At 25.8% G+C, this 18,289-nt stretch overlaps 1 protein-coding gene across 4 annotated transcripts in view; it reads right to left on the bottom strand.

Annotated features, from left to right (window-relative positions):
* LOC132931695 (lachesin-like) overlaps window positions 1–18,289 on the bottom strand; it is a 183,588-nt gene that overhangs the window by 26,187 nt on the left and 139,112 nt on the right. For 3 of the 4 annotated variants that reach the window (XM_060997633.1, XM_060997635.1, XM_060997634.1), the window contains one exon: window positions 1,854–1,996. In XM_060997633.1, the coding sequence (XP_060853616.1) occupies window positions 1,854–1,996 (143 nt within the window). The remainder of the gene's footprint in view (window positions 1–1,853; window positions 1,997–18,289) is intronic. The other variant, XM_060997636.1, reaches the window with a different exon arrangement.

Raw genomic sequence — 18,289 nt, 5'->3', positions numbered from 1 at the left:
AATTATAATTTTCAGATGAAAAGCAATCAAAATTTTCAATAAAACAACCAATAAATAGTCGATGAAAAATAATCTGGAATTCCACTATTTACAATAAAAGTTTGAAATTATTTAAAAAAATTTAAATTGAACATGTGTACGAAATATTCAAGGGCATTATCAGAAATCAATAGTTTTGATTTATGTATGTAATGCAAAAAAAAAAAATCATCCAACTAAATTTACCGCAGAAAATATAATGAATCCAGGGATTGTACTATTTGAGTTACATTTAACAATCTTTAATTGCAAATGTGCAGTCAGTCATTCGTGTATAATATAGAGTGTAACTTTATAATGTAAAAATATATGGTTAACATCGGCGATGACAAGTTCCAAGTTGGGTTAACATATGGCACTGTCGCGTATAGAAATGCATTAGGTATCTGAGTTACTGTTGAAGCCATCATTTCGATTGACTGTTAAAAATTAACAGAAGTACCCACATAATGTTGTAATGGTTGCGCGACGGGATGAACTGCAATATATTTTGTAGAATTTATATAATAAAATATACTTACGTAATATTTTTTTTTGGAAATTACATTGACCGAAACTATAATTCATAAATATTTTTGATGTGTGTATAAATAGAATAATATTGTAATAATGGGATAATTGTGTACTAATATTAATAAACGAAATTAATATAATATTATCTGTGAAGCTCAAAATTATTTGGTTACCTAATTATTACTATTATGTATCCTCAATTGTTTTATACGTGGACATACTTAGTTAGCTATTAAATCATCACCCTAGGTTTTTTTTTTAAGTTCGTCGGTAGTTTTAAACTAGCTTATAACTTAGCATTTCTCGACATAATTTTATACAAAATAACGAATTAAAATAATATTTTAAATATTTAGTTTATGAATTTTAAACATTATTCAACTGATCGCTGTTTTATTATATTAATGCTCTATGTTGTGTATATACTTATTTATAATAGGAAATTAAGCATATATATATATATATATATATATATATATATAACTACCTATAGATAATTTAAAATAATAGAATGAGTTTAATATTTTATACCAAGATAATTAACTAAAATATCAAATTATTTTGATACATTATAATAAAATACACATATTATAAAAAGCTTTTAATATTTTAAGTGGGTTTGTTTTAATTACGAGGGCTATAACATAGTTTTTATGTAAAAAATATATTAATTGAATTGTTAAATACAACATTATATTATAAAACTTTTCGAATATGAATTAATGCATTAAGGTAGTAAATGTTTATGCAAAATCGTAAACTTAAATAATTAATTTAATGGTTTGCTTAAATGTAATAGACCGATTATGGGCCACTAAATAATATTATTTAAAGGACTATCTTAGGACTATATTAGATCACTATCGATTAATTGGTATTTTTTAATATTTGTTTATGATACCTGGCATTACGATAATAAAAAAAAACTAATGATACAATTGGCATTCAACAGAAATTTAAGATCTCGACCTAACAAAAACTTTAGTTTCAAGAAAATACGTTCTAAGTGGTTTTATACATTTGAGTTATTTTCAAATGGCCCTACTACGTATTATTATTTATACAATCGATCAGAATAAATGAAAGTTTGCCAATAAAAAAAATTATTTATTTTTTACGAGAAGAATTATCGCTTTTCAGTGCTCTGCGTGCATAGAGCTAACGTGGTGCAAGTCTATGTAGAGCATAGTGTAGATTTAGTGTAAAAGGTGAGAAATTGTGCAGCGCTGGTGATAGACGAAGCCGTGGTGCGAAGAATAATTTCATTTTTTTTTTTATGATGAATAGTTACTGATACCGACCCTGGCTGAAGTGAAGCCGCCTTCAGGAGCACTCACCCTGTTACCACCGATATTGTTGACCACACACGTGAATATCGCGTCTCGGCCCTGGGCAATAGTCACGTTTTCCAGTGGGAACAAAAAATCTGGCTCGAAACCGTTCACTGAAACATACAACAATATAATATGGTTATTATCGACAACAGGCATCTCGTGGTATATTATTAAATCACGTAAAGTGTCTCCACAGCAAATTGAAAAAAAAAATAGCTGGTATTATTGTCCCTAAGTGTTTTTACAATCTTGTTCCCCCTCAAAAGTCACGAGATATTAAATTATTTTTCTCCTATTTTCTTATTGTTTGTCGTATTCGACATGGGCCAGTAAATAAGTTCGTTTTGGTTTGGTACGTGATACATGTTGAACAATTCTAGAGTTTTACAATATTTCGTTATTAATTTTAACGTGGTAGCTGGTAAAAAAGAGTTCAATAACATAATAATCCTAAAAACAGTTAAAATTCCAATCTAATTTACACATTTTTAGAAATTAAATTTGTTTTCGTATAAATAATATGTCATATATGTACATATCGTAAGTGGGTATGCACTATATTAATTTAGTATTTTATTATTTTTATTATACTGTACTTATGATAATATAGTTTGTACAAGTTAATTTACAATTTATTAAAATAAAAGTTTTGAAAATATATTTAAAAACGCAATCAATAAAGTTGTCAGCGTATAGAAATTCCATTGATATATTAATTGTTGTTTATAGCGTACTAGAAAACAACAATTATATCATATTTGTGATGGGCAAATAAACATTTTGTCATTTTGACTCAAGTATGGTGCCACCATTTATTATTGTTATACGGTCTATTCATATAATAATGATAATTTAATAATATTGTGGGTTATACTAATTTTGTAAATAAATTAAAATTGACGCATTCAATGTTATTTTTTGCACTTAAAGGTCGATTCTGGTTTATTTAAATGTTTAAAGGTACACAATATGTGATTAATAGCACCGGACGATATTTACACGTCGACGATGGGCACATACGATTACCCGAGAAAATATGTGAAACAATAAAATTGTGTCGGTACCTATAATAAAAGGCGCAAACTGCAGTTATCTTAGTACAGAAACGACTGGAATAATTTTTTTTCTCGAGAATACAAGCACATAACTCCCGCACTCACGTGGTGCAGAAGCGACCACATCTCATCAAATTCAACAATAGAAGAGACGGAGTAAAGCATGTGGTTTACCGTGTATATAATATCTATATAATATGTAGTAATCTATATACACATGTTACGTGCATAATAATATAAAGGTTATCGTGCTGCAATATACCAAGTGGGCCTTTAGTATTTAGCTTTGATCGAAATTTGTGCATGAGTGTATATGTGAAATGATTTGCAAGGTTTATTTCTCGAATGGACGGACGAGTAGAAAAATAATAATAATGATAAAAATGTTTGGAATAACAAATACCTCGCGAGTAGACGTATTCCGCGAAAAACTGCGGCGCTGTTCGGTCGCCGTACGCTCGCACTCAGCCACCGATAACCACATTAATTAATTGCGATAGGGTATACATATACACATTGGGCAAATTAAAGGGTAGGAAAACGAGTATTCTGATTTATGGGAGCCGGACCACCCCCACTGCCGTCGACCGATGGTCCTGCGGTCTCTACGTTTCCTCATCCTCGTCCTCGTCCTCCTCTTTTCGCCGACCGTTGTAGCGGAGCGATCCCTTTTCGAAAACCAATGTCCACGGGGCCTTTGCACATAAAAACACATGTTTCGAAAACAAACTTTCGTGAATTTAATTGAAAACGTCTGATTTAATTTATAAGCGAGCCCTACGCGCTAATTTTTACTTGTCTCGCGCCAAAAAAAAAAATAAAAAAAAAAAATAAAACACTATTTGTCATTACACCGTGTAATTAATTTTTGTTCAACTTGCTTATTGAACTTCAATTTATTTTTACAATTTCAAAATTGTTTTAAATGTTTTATAAGGTGATATAAAGCCTGTTCTCATTACCGACGTTATTACAAACTACCAATTTTAATCCTTTGAATGTCAATGGAAAAATAATTAAAATAATCAATTTTAGGTTCTGAGTGGATATATGTATGTAATAATTTTACAATGATATGTGCGTTGTTTTCTGTTTGTTAGCATCTTTTGGTACAGTACAATTTTAAATTATCAGCTTTGGGGTAGTTTCTAGTAGATAATTGAATTTAGTTGGTATTTTAGGGGATCAAAATTAAAAAATTCTCAGTGCTTTTCAAAATAATCAGGACAAACGGGAATCTTTACGTAAAGTCAGTATTTTAATTTTTAATTCATTTTGTTTTTTATTGTAAACGTAAATACTTGGAATTTATTTTCACCGATTATTTAAATTTTTATTTTCTGAAAAATTATCTAAATATTTAATACTTCTTGATCTTTTTATAGGCATGGGAAATTTTGATTTTTTTTATGATAAAAAATGATTTGTTTCTTCAAATTCTTGAGAATTTTTCCGTATAAATTGTTCTTATGTATGTATAAAAATATTAAAAACACACAGGTACAACTTTTTTTTTATGAATTTGAGCTTTGAAGTTCATATTTTGATATAATTCGCAAAAATTAAAATTAAGAAACTACAAATATTTGTTAATAACAATCGTGTGTAAAATATTTAATTTTTATTTAAATATTTCTCATAAGTAGTTCTTTCTAGAACCAAAGAAAACAAACACAATTATTTACTTTAAACTTTTCATCCAGAATAGTTTTTTGTATAAGTACAATATTTATCATTGAATTTAAATTTAACACATCTATTGCAGTAAACTACCCGAAACCTACTGTACAGCAAAGTAATTCTCACTAGCCAATCTTTTTTAGATTTCAATAAATATTTAAAATTTTCTATTTTACTAATAAACTATAAAATATTAAATACAAATTATTTTACATGATAACTAAAATATTGATAATAAATATATATGTCATATTAAAATTAACTAATATATATATATAGTAAACATGTAATAAATTAATTTATTAGTTTTATATTTTTAGAAACTCAATATCTGATTTAAGTTTTATTAAATTGTATTATAAATTATAATGTTTTAAATCTTTTCAATACTTTATTATTAATATTATTAATTTATTGATAATTAAATATTTTGATAAATTTATTTTATCTTTGAATTCTATTAATTTAATTCATATATTAAAGTTATGGGTATCGCATGATTAATTTCGAATTATTTTCTTAAAGCCCGTTACGATAAAACACAGTGTACAAAAATACAAAGCTTACAAATTCTGTTTAAAGCGTAATTATTTCATTTAATCAAACCTCTGAATGTAAGTTTGGTAATTAATAATATGGTCTTAAATCAATTTAAGAACATAATTTTCAAAATAATTTCCATACTTGTGTATTTATTATTATATTTACGATGACAAGTCATATTTTTCAAATCCATGTCGACTTGTTCCCTAGTGCAACATATATTTCTGATTTATGTATGTAAATGAGCATACCTTTCTACGATATTCTGTGGAAATGTCATAGGGTGGAGAACCTCATACCAAGTGGATCTAACGACGCATTATAAAGTATCTTAAACGATAAAATATCTTACAATAGAGGATAGGAAAGTATTTGGAGGGAAAATTTTCGAGGTAATGTTCATAAATCAGACTTTTATGTACTTCAAAACACACGGATTAATTATAAATATATTTTTGTAAAGTTAAAAATCGTATAATTTTGTAATTGTAGATTAACAAGAATAATTTATTTTTAATAGAAATCATTTTATCTTTACAATTATCAATATTATCATATTTGCAAAATGGTATCAGGGCATCAGGTTAATTAGGTTTTTATAGTTTATCACTATTTATTGTTTGAGATAATACTGTAGGTAATAAGTTATAAAGAATAACTAAAATTGTATACAAATTTAATTTTTAATAAAAACATTAAAAAATAGAAACTATGAAATAAAACGAAGATCATCATATTATAAGAAATAAGAAATATGAAATAGGAGTTTTATTTGAGATACATTTTCAAATTATAGTGTAACGACGAGTAGGGTAAATAGGAAATTAATGTTTATACTTAATCATGTTGACTTTAAAATGTATAAAATATATTGTAATAATATTAAATTGTTGTTAGAAAGTATCGTGCAAAAAAAATGGTATAATTTTTTATTATTATCATTATTCGGACACTAAAATGTATACGGCGCATAATATATTATGTATATACTGTATAATATAATACATACATTTATACATATACATATATATAGATATATAGATACAAATATATATCTATGTACATGGATATATAATAATATCTACATATTATATAGTATGTGTATGTGTATGTATAAAGTATATACTATTTGCGCGTGTATATGTAAGAGCTTCCCGGAAAGCGTTATTTTTATCGTTTTTCGAATTCCAATCGCAGCAACAGTGGCAAAGACAAGTCGTCGTCGTCGTCGTCGTCAGCCCATACCCACCCCTTCGGATCAGACGTTGTCGTGTATAAATAAACGATTACCGAAATAATGGGCCGTTACACGTTTTGTATTTAAATTCGATTCCGTCGATTACTCTTTGTGTTTGTTTTTTTCTATTATTTCTTTCAGAGGGGTGTACGCGCACATTCCAAGTAAGATCGTCGCCGCCGTGTCTTCAACGACGGCGCGGTGGTGTCAGTATAGCAGCGAAAACTGTGACAACAACCACGTCCTCGTAGTGTATTTCTCCTTAACACCATCCAACACCGGATTTCAATAAACGCAAAAACATTTTTAAATGTGGAAATGGGTACATAGATGAAAAAAAAACAGTTTTCGTTGACGATGACGCGGCATCGCGTCTTTTGCGGGTTGAATAATAATTGTCCGAGACGGAACGAAGAAACTGATGAAATGGTCTACTGCGTATGATAGGATAGGGACGGGAAACGACATTTTTCAGACACCTTTTTATATAGGAAGTAAGAAAATGGATAGTATAAAAAGTGAAAATGCCGGACACATATTATACAAGCTATGTCTTACACGTCATGAATTCGAAAAACAATTTTAGACGTTTAATAATGGTCTCAATTAGATTTGATATTTATCGTAACACTAAATTCATATATATATATTTTTTAATAACATAGGTAGAAACATTTTATACATAGTGTTAATAATATACTTTACTAATAATACTCAAATTTATCTATTGAAGTTTTTCTGTATACACTATCTTGACAAACACACTATAAATTATAATATAGTCTTCAAATAAATATTATTTATAAATATTGATTTTCCTTTATAAATTAACACCTTGAAATAATCCAATTAAGCACATTTTAAATTATAGAAATAATGCTTGCGTGAATAAGTTGCTGAATATTTCTATAAATATAACTTAATCAGCAGCATAAAATAAATGTCTTATTTTTTCAAGAACATATACTATTTAGTTAATAGAATATATTCATTGTAATTTTAAATTTTAAAATGTTTATAATACTATACAAATTACAAAGAATATTTAACTCTTACAAAATAATTGTAGATTTCACAATAATTATATAAAATACAATTATTAATTCTATTTTTTTTTTAAGTTATTTTTCAAAGTAGTTACCCATACGACAATTAAGTAAATATTTTGGTTTTATTAGATATTTGGGTTTTTATTGTAAATTAATTATAGCAATATTATGAATAGATGATTATGAAAAGACTTTACAAGCACCGGCCTAGTGTAATTTAATAATTTAAAGTTATTAGTTCGATCCTTTTAGGAATAATCCACTTATTATAAACTAAAATTATAATTTAATATTTTTATAAAATAACTAATGAAATATATTTAATCTCATGATTGATATGATATTTAGTTGATACTAGTTGAAGTGTTTTTAATATTTTTTTTTTTTATGAACTAAAATTATTTCAAAATTAGTTACAACATACGTCCATATTACATAACATTTATTTTATTATTGTGTTATAAGCCAATGATAATTGTTTCAATTCTCCGTATGGCTTCTTTTTCATAGTTATTTGATATTATGATAATTGTTATCAGTACAAAATAATTAAATATAGTATAATATAAGTTATAGTAATTATATGTATACATTTTAAGTTTAATACTATACGCATGTTTGGAAATCATAAATAATAAAATACAATACGATATAATAATTATATTGGAACATTTACAATTTTTCAAACTAAAATATAAAACCTCATGGTTTTTAGTTAGATTTTCAGCAGTTATTCGTATACTATTTAGGGTTATAATGGAAAAGAAAATGCCATGTGAAGATGTTTCCGAGTTAAAATTATTTGTATATAATATACGCGATGAGTTTTGCTTGCCGTTTCAGCCACTCAAACTACGAGTGCAGTTCTGTTTCACGAGCGAGAATTCTGACGAATGCTCGTGTGTACACAGGAAATTAAGATGAAATGAGTTGTGCATAATTAGCAAAGTGCTTGAAGAATAGACGAGATTGAGGGCGTGGGTGGTGGTTCAATGAGCAGATTCACGTTCTCTTTGGATCTATGTAATAAGCGGTAGAGACGTTTATGAATGGTGTGCACGGCTTCCAACGAACCGCAAAGGAAAATGGTAAAGCCGGATACGGGAAATCGGACGGCAACTACAGTTCGGCTGAATGGTTAGTGGTGGGAGGGGATGGGATCATGTAAGTGCTCGTTATATTCCCATGGGAGTTGTATAGAACCTCGATCTTGAGCGGTTTTCTTATATATATAAAAATAAAAAAGGGAGGAAAAAGAACAAGATAAAAAAAAAAAAAAATAGGATACAAAGTTGATAGACATTGGTTGACTTTTACTTTTCAATACATGATTCTTTTCGCCTCTCATCACCACCATCTCTGCGGTACAGACGGTAGTAAAGCGTGTCTGTGGATGAGTTCGACAAATGTTTACTCATAAAACAAAAGCATGTGTTTCCCCGCGGTTGTGTCAATGGCTGTAGACAGTAGTGGTGGTGCTCTTTTTTTTTTTTTTTTTTTGAGAAATGATTTCTGAAAACGAGATGGAAAAATGCTCGGGGGACATTTTGACGGGATCGGAGGCTATCCAGACGACGATCGGGAAAAGTTGTACGTTTCGGCGGGCGAGAGGAGAATTGTTCTCGACAACAAAAACACCCCCCGGCCATTGGATTTGGGCGGCTCAATGTGACGGTCTCCGGGGACTATTTTTTTTTTATGTGTCTTCATGTTGATTGCTCGTGCCTTATACTGAACACAAAAATTAATCTTGTTACAATATGATTGCTGTTGTCGTTGAGTTTTATAAGCCGGCCTGAAGTCGTTACATAACGTATTATCATTTATAACTGGCTAAAAGTGTTGAATATTTATAGCCGTAAATTATACGGTATAAATGTTTGATAGGTTCTACGCTTATGAAATTCAATAATGAATCTATACACGTTAACCTTTTTCAACCATTATCGCTGAGTTTTATATGGACGTCTATAGTTTTAGATTTGATGTAAACTGATGAATGTATTAGTTTTTAATCGATTTTTGTTGGTATGAACTAAAACATTGAATACATAAAACATATAGAAATGAAATATGATAAAATATATGTAATATTTACTTCAAATTGATTAAAAAACAAAGTGACTTTTGCTAGACGGAAACGTTTAGCAATTCAGCAATATTTAAAAATGTCGATAGCTAAAGAATTTAAAATGTTTACTGATAATTTATTTCAGTAGTTATGTTTGTATAGACAATAAATAACTAAGTGTTGACTGTGATTATTTATCGTATTCATATTTTATATTATTATGCATAATTTATATTACGTACCTTTTATCATAACATGTTATTTGAAATATTCTGGATACAAATAAATACTTTAAATCGTTATAAATTACAACTCTTCAACCACATTTAAGTATTAGTTAATGTTAATAAATTATTTAATTGTAAAACATTGAAACATTTTCAGTTTTAGGTATAAAATCATGGTAATATGAGACGATTGTGTTAAATTAAGTTATATTATAATATGATCATTAGAATAAGTTTATTAAACCTACACGTAAGGGATTACTTTAATGGAACAATGTTTGTCGTTGAATATTTATAAGTAGTAGGTATGTACATGGTTATTTTTTATCCCAAATTATATTATTTTAAACTATAAAATTTAATTTTATTCTAATCATATATATCATGTGCCATGTGTGTTTATTCGAGTTAGTTATATTAGTATATTTAACAGTGTGGTATAAGCACATAAAGTAATGTTATCAATAACAAAGTTACACTGTGGTTTAATGGAATGATATTATTGAATATAGCGTGTAGTGCATTCTATTTTCGAGGCACTGAAATTGTACATTCAGAGAGCATCACTGTTAATGAGTTGTATCTAGGTAGAAATTTAATTAGTTTTGGATCATTATGTGTTATGTCCACGACCACTCTCTGATCTCATCAGCAGTTTTCAAATTCCGTAAAAGATTTCTTCAACAAGTAAAAACAAGAAACTTTCATCAGTATGCACTAACTCTCCCTCCTATCTGGGTACCAGAACTTCTCTTTACTCACATACTCACTAGATGTAATTTTCCATAGCAGGATGAAGGAAAACCTATCAACATTCTTTTGATTCTGTAAACTATTGACCCTGCCTGTGGCGAATTTTTCACGTACTGTTCGTTAAAATAACACACGCACTATTAATATTTACATTTCTAATTTCAGAATGTTTCAATTTATTTTAAAATGTCAGATGGAGTTAAGATTAAAAACTATCTTGAGATATCTAACTACGAATCCATTTCAATTTAAGAGAGATATGTATGTAATTTTATTTAAATATTACCGGAACCTATATTATTATGCAGGTATAAGAGTATTGTATCAACTATACAATCATGTGCACGTATTCAAACTATCAACGATTAATTGTATTATTAATATTGTGTTTAACAATAAATTGTATCGAAAATGTATTGAGAATAATTATTGTGTATTATAATCTTACCTAAGAATTATTAGATCAAACCATATTATATATTTTTACTGTATAATGTATTGTAATAATCCATTTTAAAGATTTATGATGTAAAAATAAATGATATATATATATCAAACAAAACTTGTGAAAAAACTAAGTTTATATTGGTTGGTTATTTTGAGATAAATTACTACGTTCTAAAAACTGCGTTAGCGTAAATCATACTTAATACGTTTAAAATAAGGATCCGTAGGACTTCAAGCATTGGGCGTGCTTTCGAAAATCTGCCTGTGGGTGATATTAATAAAAATATGCTTTCTCCACGATAATCCAGTCGCGGAGTTTTCGGGGGTTAAAAACTAAACGTATTTTGGAATGAAAAAAAATAGTCTGAAATACAGAAAAAAAAAAGAAAATCTTTCCGTAGAATTCTTTTTGAATATTTTTTTTCTGCATATCTGATATTTTTTTTTACGCATATATGCGCGCGCGCACACTCACTCGTACTCACATAAACATATACATAATATATGATACTTATATATGTAAAAAACTACAACATAGGAACAAATAATTTATTCTTGAAAAAGAAAACCATGGATGATGAGGCTGGCGTCTAGGCTTTTAAACAAAAGAATTGGCAAGGATGCGGTCTAAAGGTTTTAAACAAAAATGCAAATAAAACCGTGTTCATATACTACAGTTTTAATATATTTGAAAGGTTTGTTAAAGATTAATATTATGCTAATGGATGTGTCATTATTAAATGGGAATATTATTAACCACTCACCAATACTGATGTGGTGTATATTGTCTATATAATTATTATTGATTTGAACAATAATAATTGAATATACATCGAGGTAGGTACCTCTTCGTGTTGATTCTTTTTAACAATTCCATTAAAATATTGAAATAAATACGTTGTTAATAAATGTAAGATATATTTTTTTTAAACCACCAGAACACGCAAAACATTGTATATTATACCACATTAAAATAAATATTTTATTGATAATTCCCAACTAGCTCTAATAAAATACCAAAAATGACTAACCACATAATTAAAGCAATTACTGATTATAGAAAATTATTTATGATGAATTACCTTATGTTCTGGGATAGAATTTTGAAAAAAATAAATGTATGACCGTATTTAATTTATTTTTAACATATTTTCAAATGTGTAATGTGAAAAATAAACTTATTGGTCTCAAAATACGGTTTTTATTTTATTATTAATTCGCTGCAATAGTTATTTAGGACCAAGGAGTGTACCAAAAGTTTTAATTAGCCTTGAATATTGATTGAAAAACAAGTAAAGTTGTAACTTGGAAAACGTAATTCTTACATTTTCTCAGTACACACATTTTCGTGCGTAAGGAAAAAAACTAACTCAACCACTTTATATTTTCATGAATTTTACCAAGCTCAATTTTAAATATATAATCATACTCAGTTTTTTTTTTTTATCAAAGATATCGGTACAATTTAATTGATGAATTAAAAATGACGTAATCAGCTATCATACATTTTTTAAGTTAATTATTTTTAAAAACCACAAGATTACAAGTATAATATCATGTATTATTTATATTACTTACGTTTAAATGTTATTTCAGAAGTAAAAAATAAAAAATAGCAATTAGTATACCTACTGTATAATTTTTAAAAGTATAAAAATGTTATGTAAATTAAGGTAGAATAAGGTAAAATATTTAATTTTTATATTACTGATGAAAATTTCAAAATAATTAAATTAAATTTTTTACATTTGAAAATAACAAATGATATAAATAATCCAATAAGACACATAATAAACAAATAACATAGAATTACAGTATTATAGTGAAAGTTGTAATAAAAAACAAATGAAGAATAAATAATGATAATAATAATAATACTCATAACAATATTGTATTATAATGAACTATTCTTCACTCGAACTGTGTTACAAGAAGACTAAAGAAACTAAGTATTTGAACACAATTTGACGATTTCTATCAATGCCACGATTGTCGTGTTTATCGTTAATTAAACCTAGTTGCTCGTCGTTGTTTCATTAAATCAGGTGTTCAATTTAGTAGAGTGGTTTCATCATTTTGAATAATATCAATAATAATTTATGACAATATTTAGTTGCTAGTCATTTAAATGCAAACGATATTTTACGAGTACACTGAATAGGTTTTTATTCATTAAAATGGTTCGTTATCTTTACAATCAACCAAAAAAGTACATCATATAGATAAAATGGTCGCTAAACTAATTGTTAATAAATCATAAAATATGTATGTAATGTATACACGTTAGTTTTAGCTTTATAATTTTCATTTTTATTTTAATTATTTTACTAGCAATTAAAATTAAAATATAATAATTCTAGGTTTGTATAATATGTAATATGTATACAAAATAAAAGCGTGTAATGGGATTTTATTTTCTTGTTAAATTGTTTTTAATAATTTTAATTATTTTGTTAGGTAATTAATAATTATAAATTATTCTTAATACATAAACTGTTTAAATTTACCTAAGTTAACAAAAAATATGCAATATAATTCCATATTAAGAATTAATAATAATTCATTAAATTATTATACAAGTTACCTAAATAATTTGTTTTCGTGTTCTTAAGAAATAAGAAAGCTGATGTTTTATATAGAACCAATAATTATAATACAAGTATAATAGAATAGAATATATTGACTTAACTGGATAGATTAGAATAAACTAGTTTTACAAAAAAACCAACTAATGTCGGGTTACATAAATATTTGATTTATTAAAGGAATTTATATTAATGATATCAGTTTTAAAATTAATTAAAATAAAAATAAACAATTGTAGATTTCAATATATTATATCATTATTATATTCAAGTATATAATAAATTATTATTCTCACTAACAAATATCGTAATTTAAACATTTTTACCAAAATTACATATAAATACAAATTTTGTAATTGTATTTTTTATATTTTTTTTTTACGGTTTATTGATTCAGTTTGTAGAGTTTTTTTAAGTTAATTAAAATGTTCTATCGCAAACATTTTAATTTAGTAATAAAATGTAAAACATTAACAAGTAACAATATAAGTGAAAAAAATAAAGATATTAAGTTCGATATAGACGTATTGTTTTAACAAATAATTGTCGTATAATAAAAATATTTTTTTATTTTAATTTTTTAAATATCATCATATGTAAAAAAAAAATGATAATTTCAATTGTGTATTGTGTATTATTTAATTTAGATTTAGATTCTATTTATACAATTTACAATAACCTAACGTAATTTAAATCAAAGTGTACGTGATTTATTTGCATTGTATTCAGTAGATTAATATTCAATGCAATGAGACAAAATGGAATTGAGTGCTTTATATAGCTCAAAGAGAATAGTACATTGTACCTATATTTGAAAGTTTATAGTAAGTTTATAATAATATAGTTGAACGTTTAAACTTAACTGGCTTAAACTGCGAAAAATTGAACCTATAACAATTACCTAGATTATTCGTTTACTCACTTGTATGCACTTTTATCACATTTAATGGTGTATCAATTCAGTTATAATAGTATACTTTTAAATTATTTAATACAGAATTCCACTAAAAATTTAAAATTTGCATCGTTTAATTTTTAATTTTTAAAATTGTGAGCTGTTTGCATTGTTCAATTTTATTTTTTTTACCAAAAAAAAAAAAAAATACTTAGTCAATTAAGAACTTAATGGGGTTATTAAATTTTAATTAAAAATATATATTATGATGTTTTATTATACGTTACGTTTATATTCACGCAGTCAGTATAATACATAAACAATTATTGTTATAGAGCAATGAACGTGCTTTTATGTATACTAAGAAGGTGACATTGAAATTGCTTGAAGTTAGAATAGTGTATGGTGTACCTAAATAAAAATGTTATTAAATTCAATGATTTAGCACATCGTTTATTTTTTGTGTATAATAGATATGAAGTACAATTTTAAAATAAAAAGTTATTAAATTTAATGATTTAGCACATCGTTCATTTGTTGATTAACTATGATATAAAATACTGTTTCATTGTTGGGTAAAATATAAAGTACATTTACATTACAACATTCGAATTTTTAGTTTGCATTAAATTCTTATTAAATATTAATAATGAATTTTTCATATAAAAATTTACCGTTTATATTTGCAAAAAAAAAATGAAGTCATTTTCATATATTTTAAAGTAAGCAGTAATTTATAAAATAAGAATAATACATCTTTAAAATTAAAGCATTAATGGTTTAAGAAATTTAATTCTTATACGATCAAATAACCGAATTTGAGTATTTAAATGAATAGTCAGATGATCATTATTATATTATCTTATTGAGATTTGCTATATAGATTTAAAAAAAAATGTTTATAAATTTAAATATTTTTTTATTTGTACTTTGATATTATCAGTCGGTTTATCAAAGTAGGAGATTAATACTCTATGCTGTTCAAATATAGGGCAATTGCGTCAATACACCAATTTCAATTTTCTAATTCGAAATAAATATTAAGAATAATTGCAAATGCACTCAAATGGTATAGAATCGAAACCTTTCATATAAATTTCAAATTCTACAGTCAAAATTTACACTCATCAATATTTTTAACCTCCCTAATATTTTATGTTTTTCTTTATCGTTATAAATTAATGTCAAATTTAATATAATATTTAAATTGAGCTTAGATAACAATGAGAAAAATTGTACATAAAAATAATAGTATGCTATGTGGTATAATATTCTATACATATCCTATTCAAATGATAATATGATATATTTTTTTATTGAAAATTGTTAAGCAAATTATTTACTTCAAAAATGTTGATTCATCTCAATTGAACGGTGATTGACTTTGTACATTTAAGATAATATTTGTATTTTATTTTTTTATTATAATAACAATCCACAGCTTTTGTTTCCATTGGACGTAATAGTGCATTACATAATTTAGATATCAATATTATATTTATAGTTAGTAATAATGGTGAATACGATTTTTGTTTGTTTTAGAATCGATAGAAATTGGATGACTTTGATAATATTTGCTGTATCTGGGCTTAATATTTCCGCTATATGTTTGGGTATTTGAAATTTCTTCTCTTCGTGTTATGTATAATATTACATGGTAATAGACTTGAGAAATATGGGGGCTTAAATGTTTTAAAAAGTATATTAACTTAACATTTTATTATTTGTAAACAATGTTTGAGTAGAATAATTACTAAATATTAGACAATGAATATAACATATATTTTATGGTTTATTTAAAACCATTACTAAGAATTATTATCATTGGTACATATATTATTATTATTAAAACTTAAAAACTTCTTGTTTAAATTTTGATTTAGATAAATTGAAATTTAAAAAAATTTTGCTAATTCAATTTACATTAAAAATGGGTCTTTTAAAATTCATTATTGAAAATTAAAAACTGAAGGACCATGCTCCGTAAATGAATTATCACTTTGTATAATATACTAACATATAGCTGTGTTAATTGTTATTAAACTGCTTGATTTTCGAAATATTATGATTTAAGTTGGTATATATGTTATCTGTAACCGGATTAACCCAAAGTCACTATTATTAGAAAAATCTTGCACGATGCACATTCGTAGTTTAAGTAAAACCGAATAAGCATATGATTATGTTTATAATAGTTATTATCCTGTTTCGGGTGAACGGTTAAAGTGACTCGATTCGAAACATAAACTATTTACGGAAATGGCGTTTCTACGTGTTTGTTTATCTGTGGTACTGTGGTAGGAACAAACGTATTTCGATCGAGACACATTTACCAATTTATCCGGTCGGAGCATCTGTGGGTAAATTATTAACTGTTGAACATCCAGCGTAAATCCTCAAGTAAGCTCACCGTCGCGACCCTACGATATGTTCTCGGTCGCAACATGGCTTCCCGTAGCGTAAATCCCACTAAGTAAGTCTTAATAACTGACCTCAGGAACTTCCCCTTTCCGATGGCTGTAACCTAAACCAAAACGTCAATTTTATTTTTTGTTTTGTTTTTGAATATTTTAAAAACTTTTATGCTTAAATAATATAGCTTATTTTAACTATAACCAGATTAATTATAGTACATACAAACTATGGGTTATTGAGTTTATTCACAAAAATATAGCAGAAATATTATCAAATAAATTTTTTATTATTGATTTTAAGCGATATTTTTAAATTATTAACGAGATCACGTAGAAACTTTGTACAGTTTAATATAAAGAGTTCCTATTTATTAAGTTGTACTATTAATACAAATATATACATTTAATTATGCTACTTTACTTATTTTTGTATAATTTAATATAAATATTACTTAAGCGTTTTATTGATAGTTAATTTATTGTAAAAGTTTTATTGTGTGTTAAGTCGTTAATTTAATAACAAATTGGTTTCAGTTGTTACCAGTTATTTTACATAACTAAATGTGTGTAAGATTTGTATTTATGCGATGATAGAAATTATTTAGTTATTATACATTGTAATTTTATCACAAGTGGTAAAAATGTGTGTTAAATTTATCTATGTGTTTTATTTTATAATTATTTGTTTTTTAAGATTTGAATTATGAAAAAAGATAAAAATGTTGAATAATATAATTAATGAATAATAATATTATTATTACAATTTTTAATTATTTTGAAATAATGTAATTTGAACAACAATTTTTACTTATTTATATATTTTTGTATATTTTTATTCAAATTTATTTTTCAACTGGACTTAACTTTAGAAGTTTGTTTAAAACTCTAAAGTTTGGTTTTTGATATTAAAATACTTTTATTTAAATATTTTAAACATTTTAAACGTACCATAAATTTAATAATAAATTATTTATATTATATCCGATTGAAAATTAATTCATACGATTTAAAATTATTTAAGCATTATTATAACTATATTTCAGTTTAATTATTAACAATAATTAATATTTTTGGAAAAGTTATTGGGATCAGAATATTAATTTTGTTTTTTTTTTTGAGAGAGAGATTTCCGAGGTTCACTGAGACAAATTAATTTGAAGGCCCAAAATGTATAAAATATATGAAATAATAATATGATAAGTATTACATACTAGTTAATTAATAATTATAAGTTATAATGGTATTCAAAATAATGATAATTGATTATCATGTTTACATGAATATAAACTTATAATATGTTGCAGGTTTTTGATTTTTATTGGCACGTTAAAATAAAATAGGATTTACAATTGACCTTCAGACCTTCATAGTGGTTGTTGGTATCTGAGTACAATTTAAAGATATATATTATATATATTAATTTTTTATTAAATACCATGGGGATATA

Source organism: Rhopalosiphum padi, chromosome 1, assembly GCF_020882245.1.
Source record: "Rhopalosiphum padi isolate XX-2018 chromosome 1, ASM2088224v1, whole genome shotgun sequence".
NCBI lineage: Eukaryota > Metazoa > Arthropoda > Insecta > Hemiptera > Aphididae > Rhopalosiphum > Rhopalosiphum padi.
Note: the sequence above shows the minus strand (reverse complement) of the source record. Positions and strands in the feature narration are given on the sequence as shown.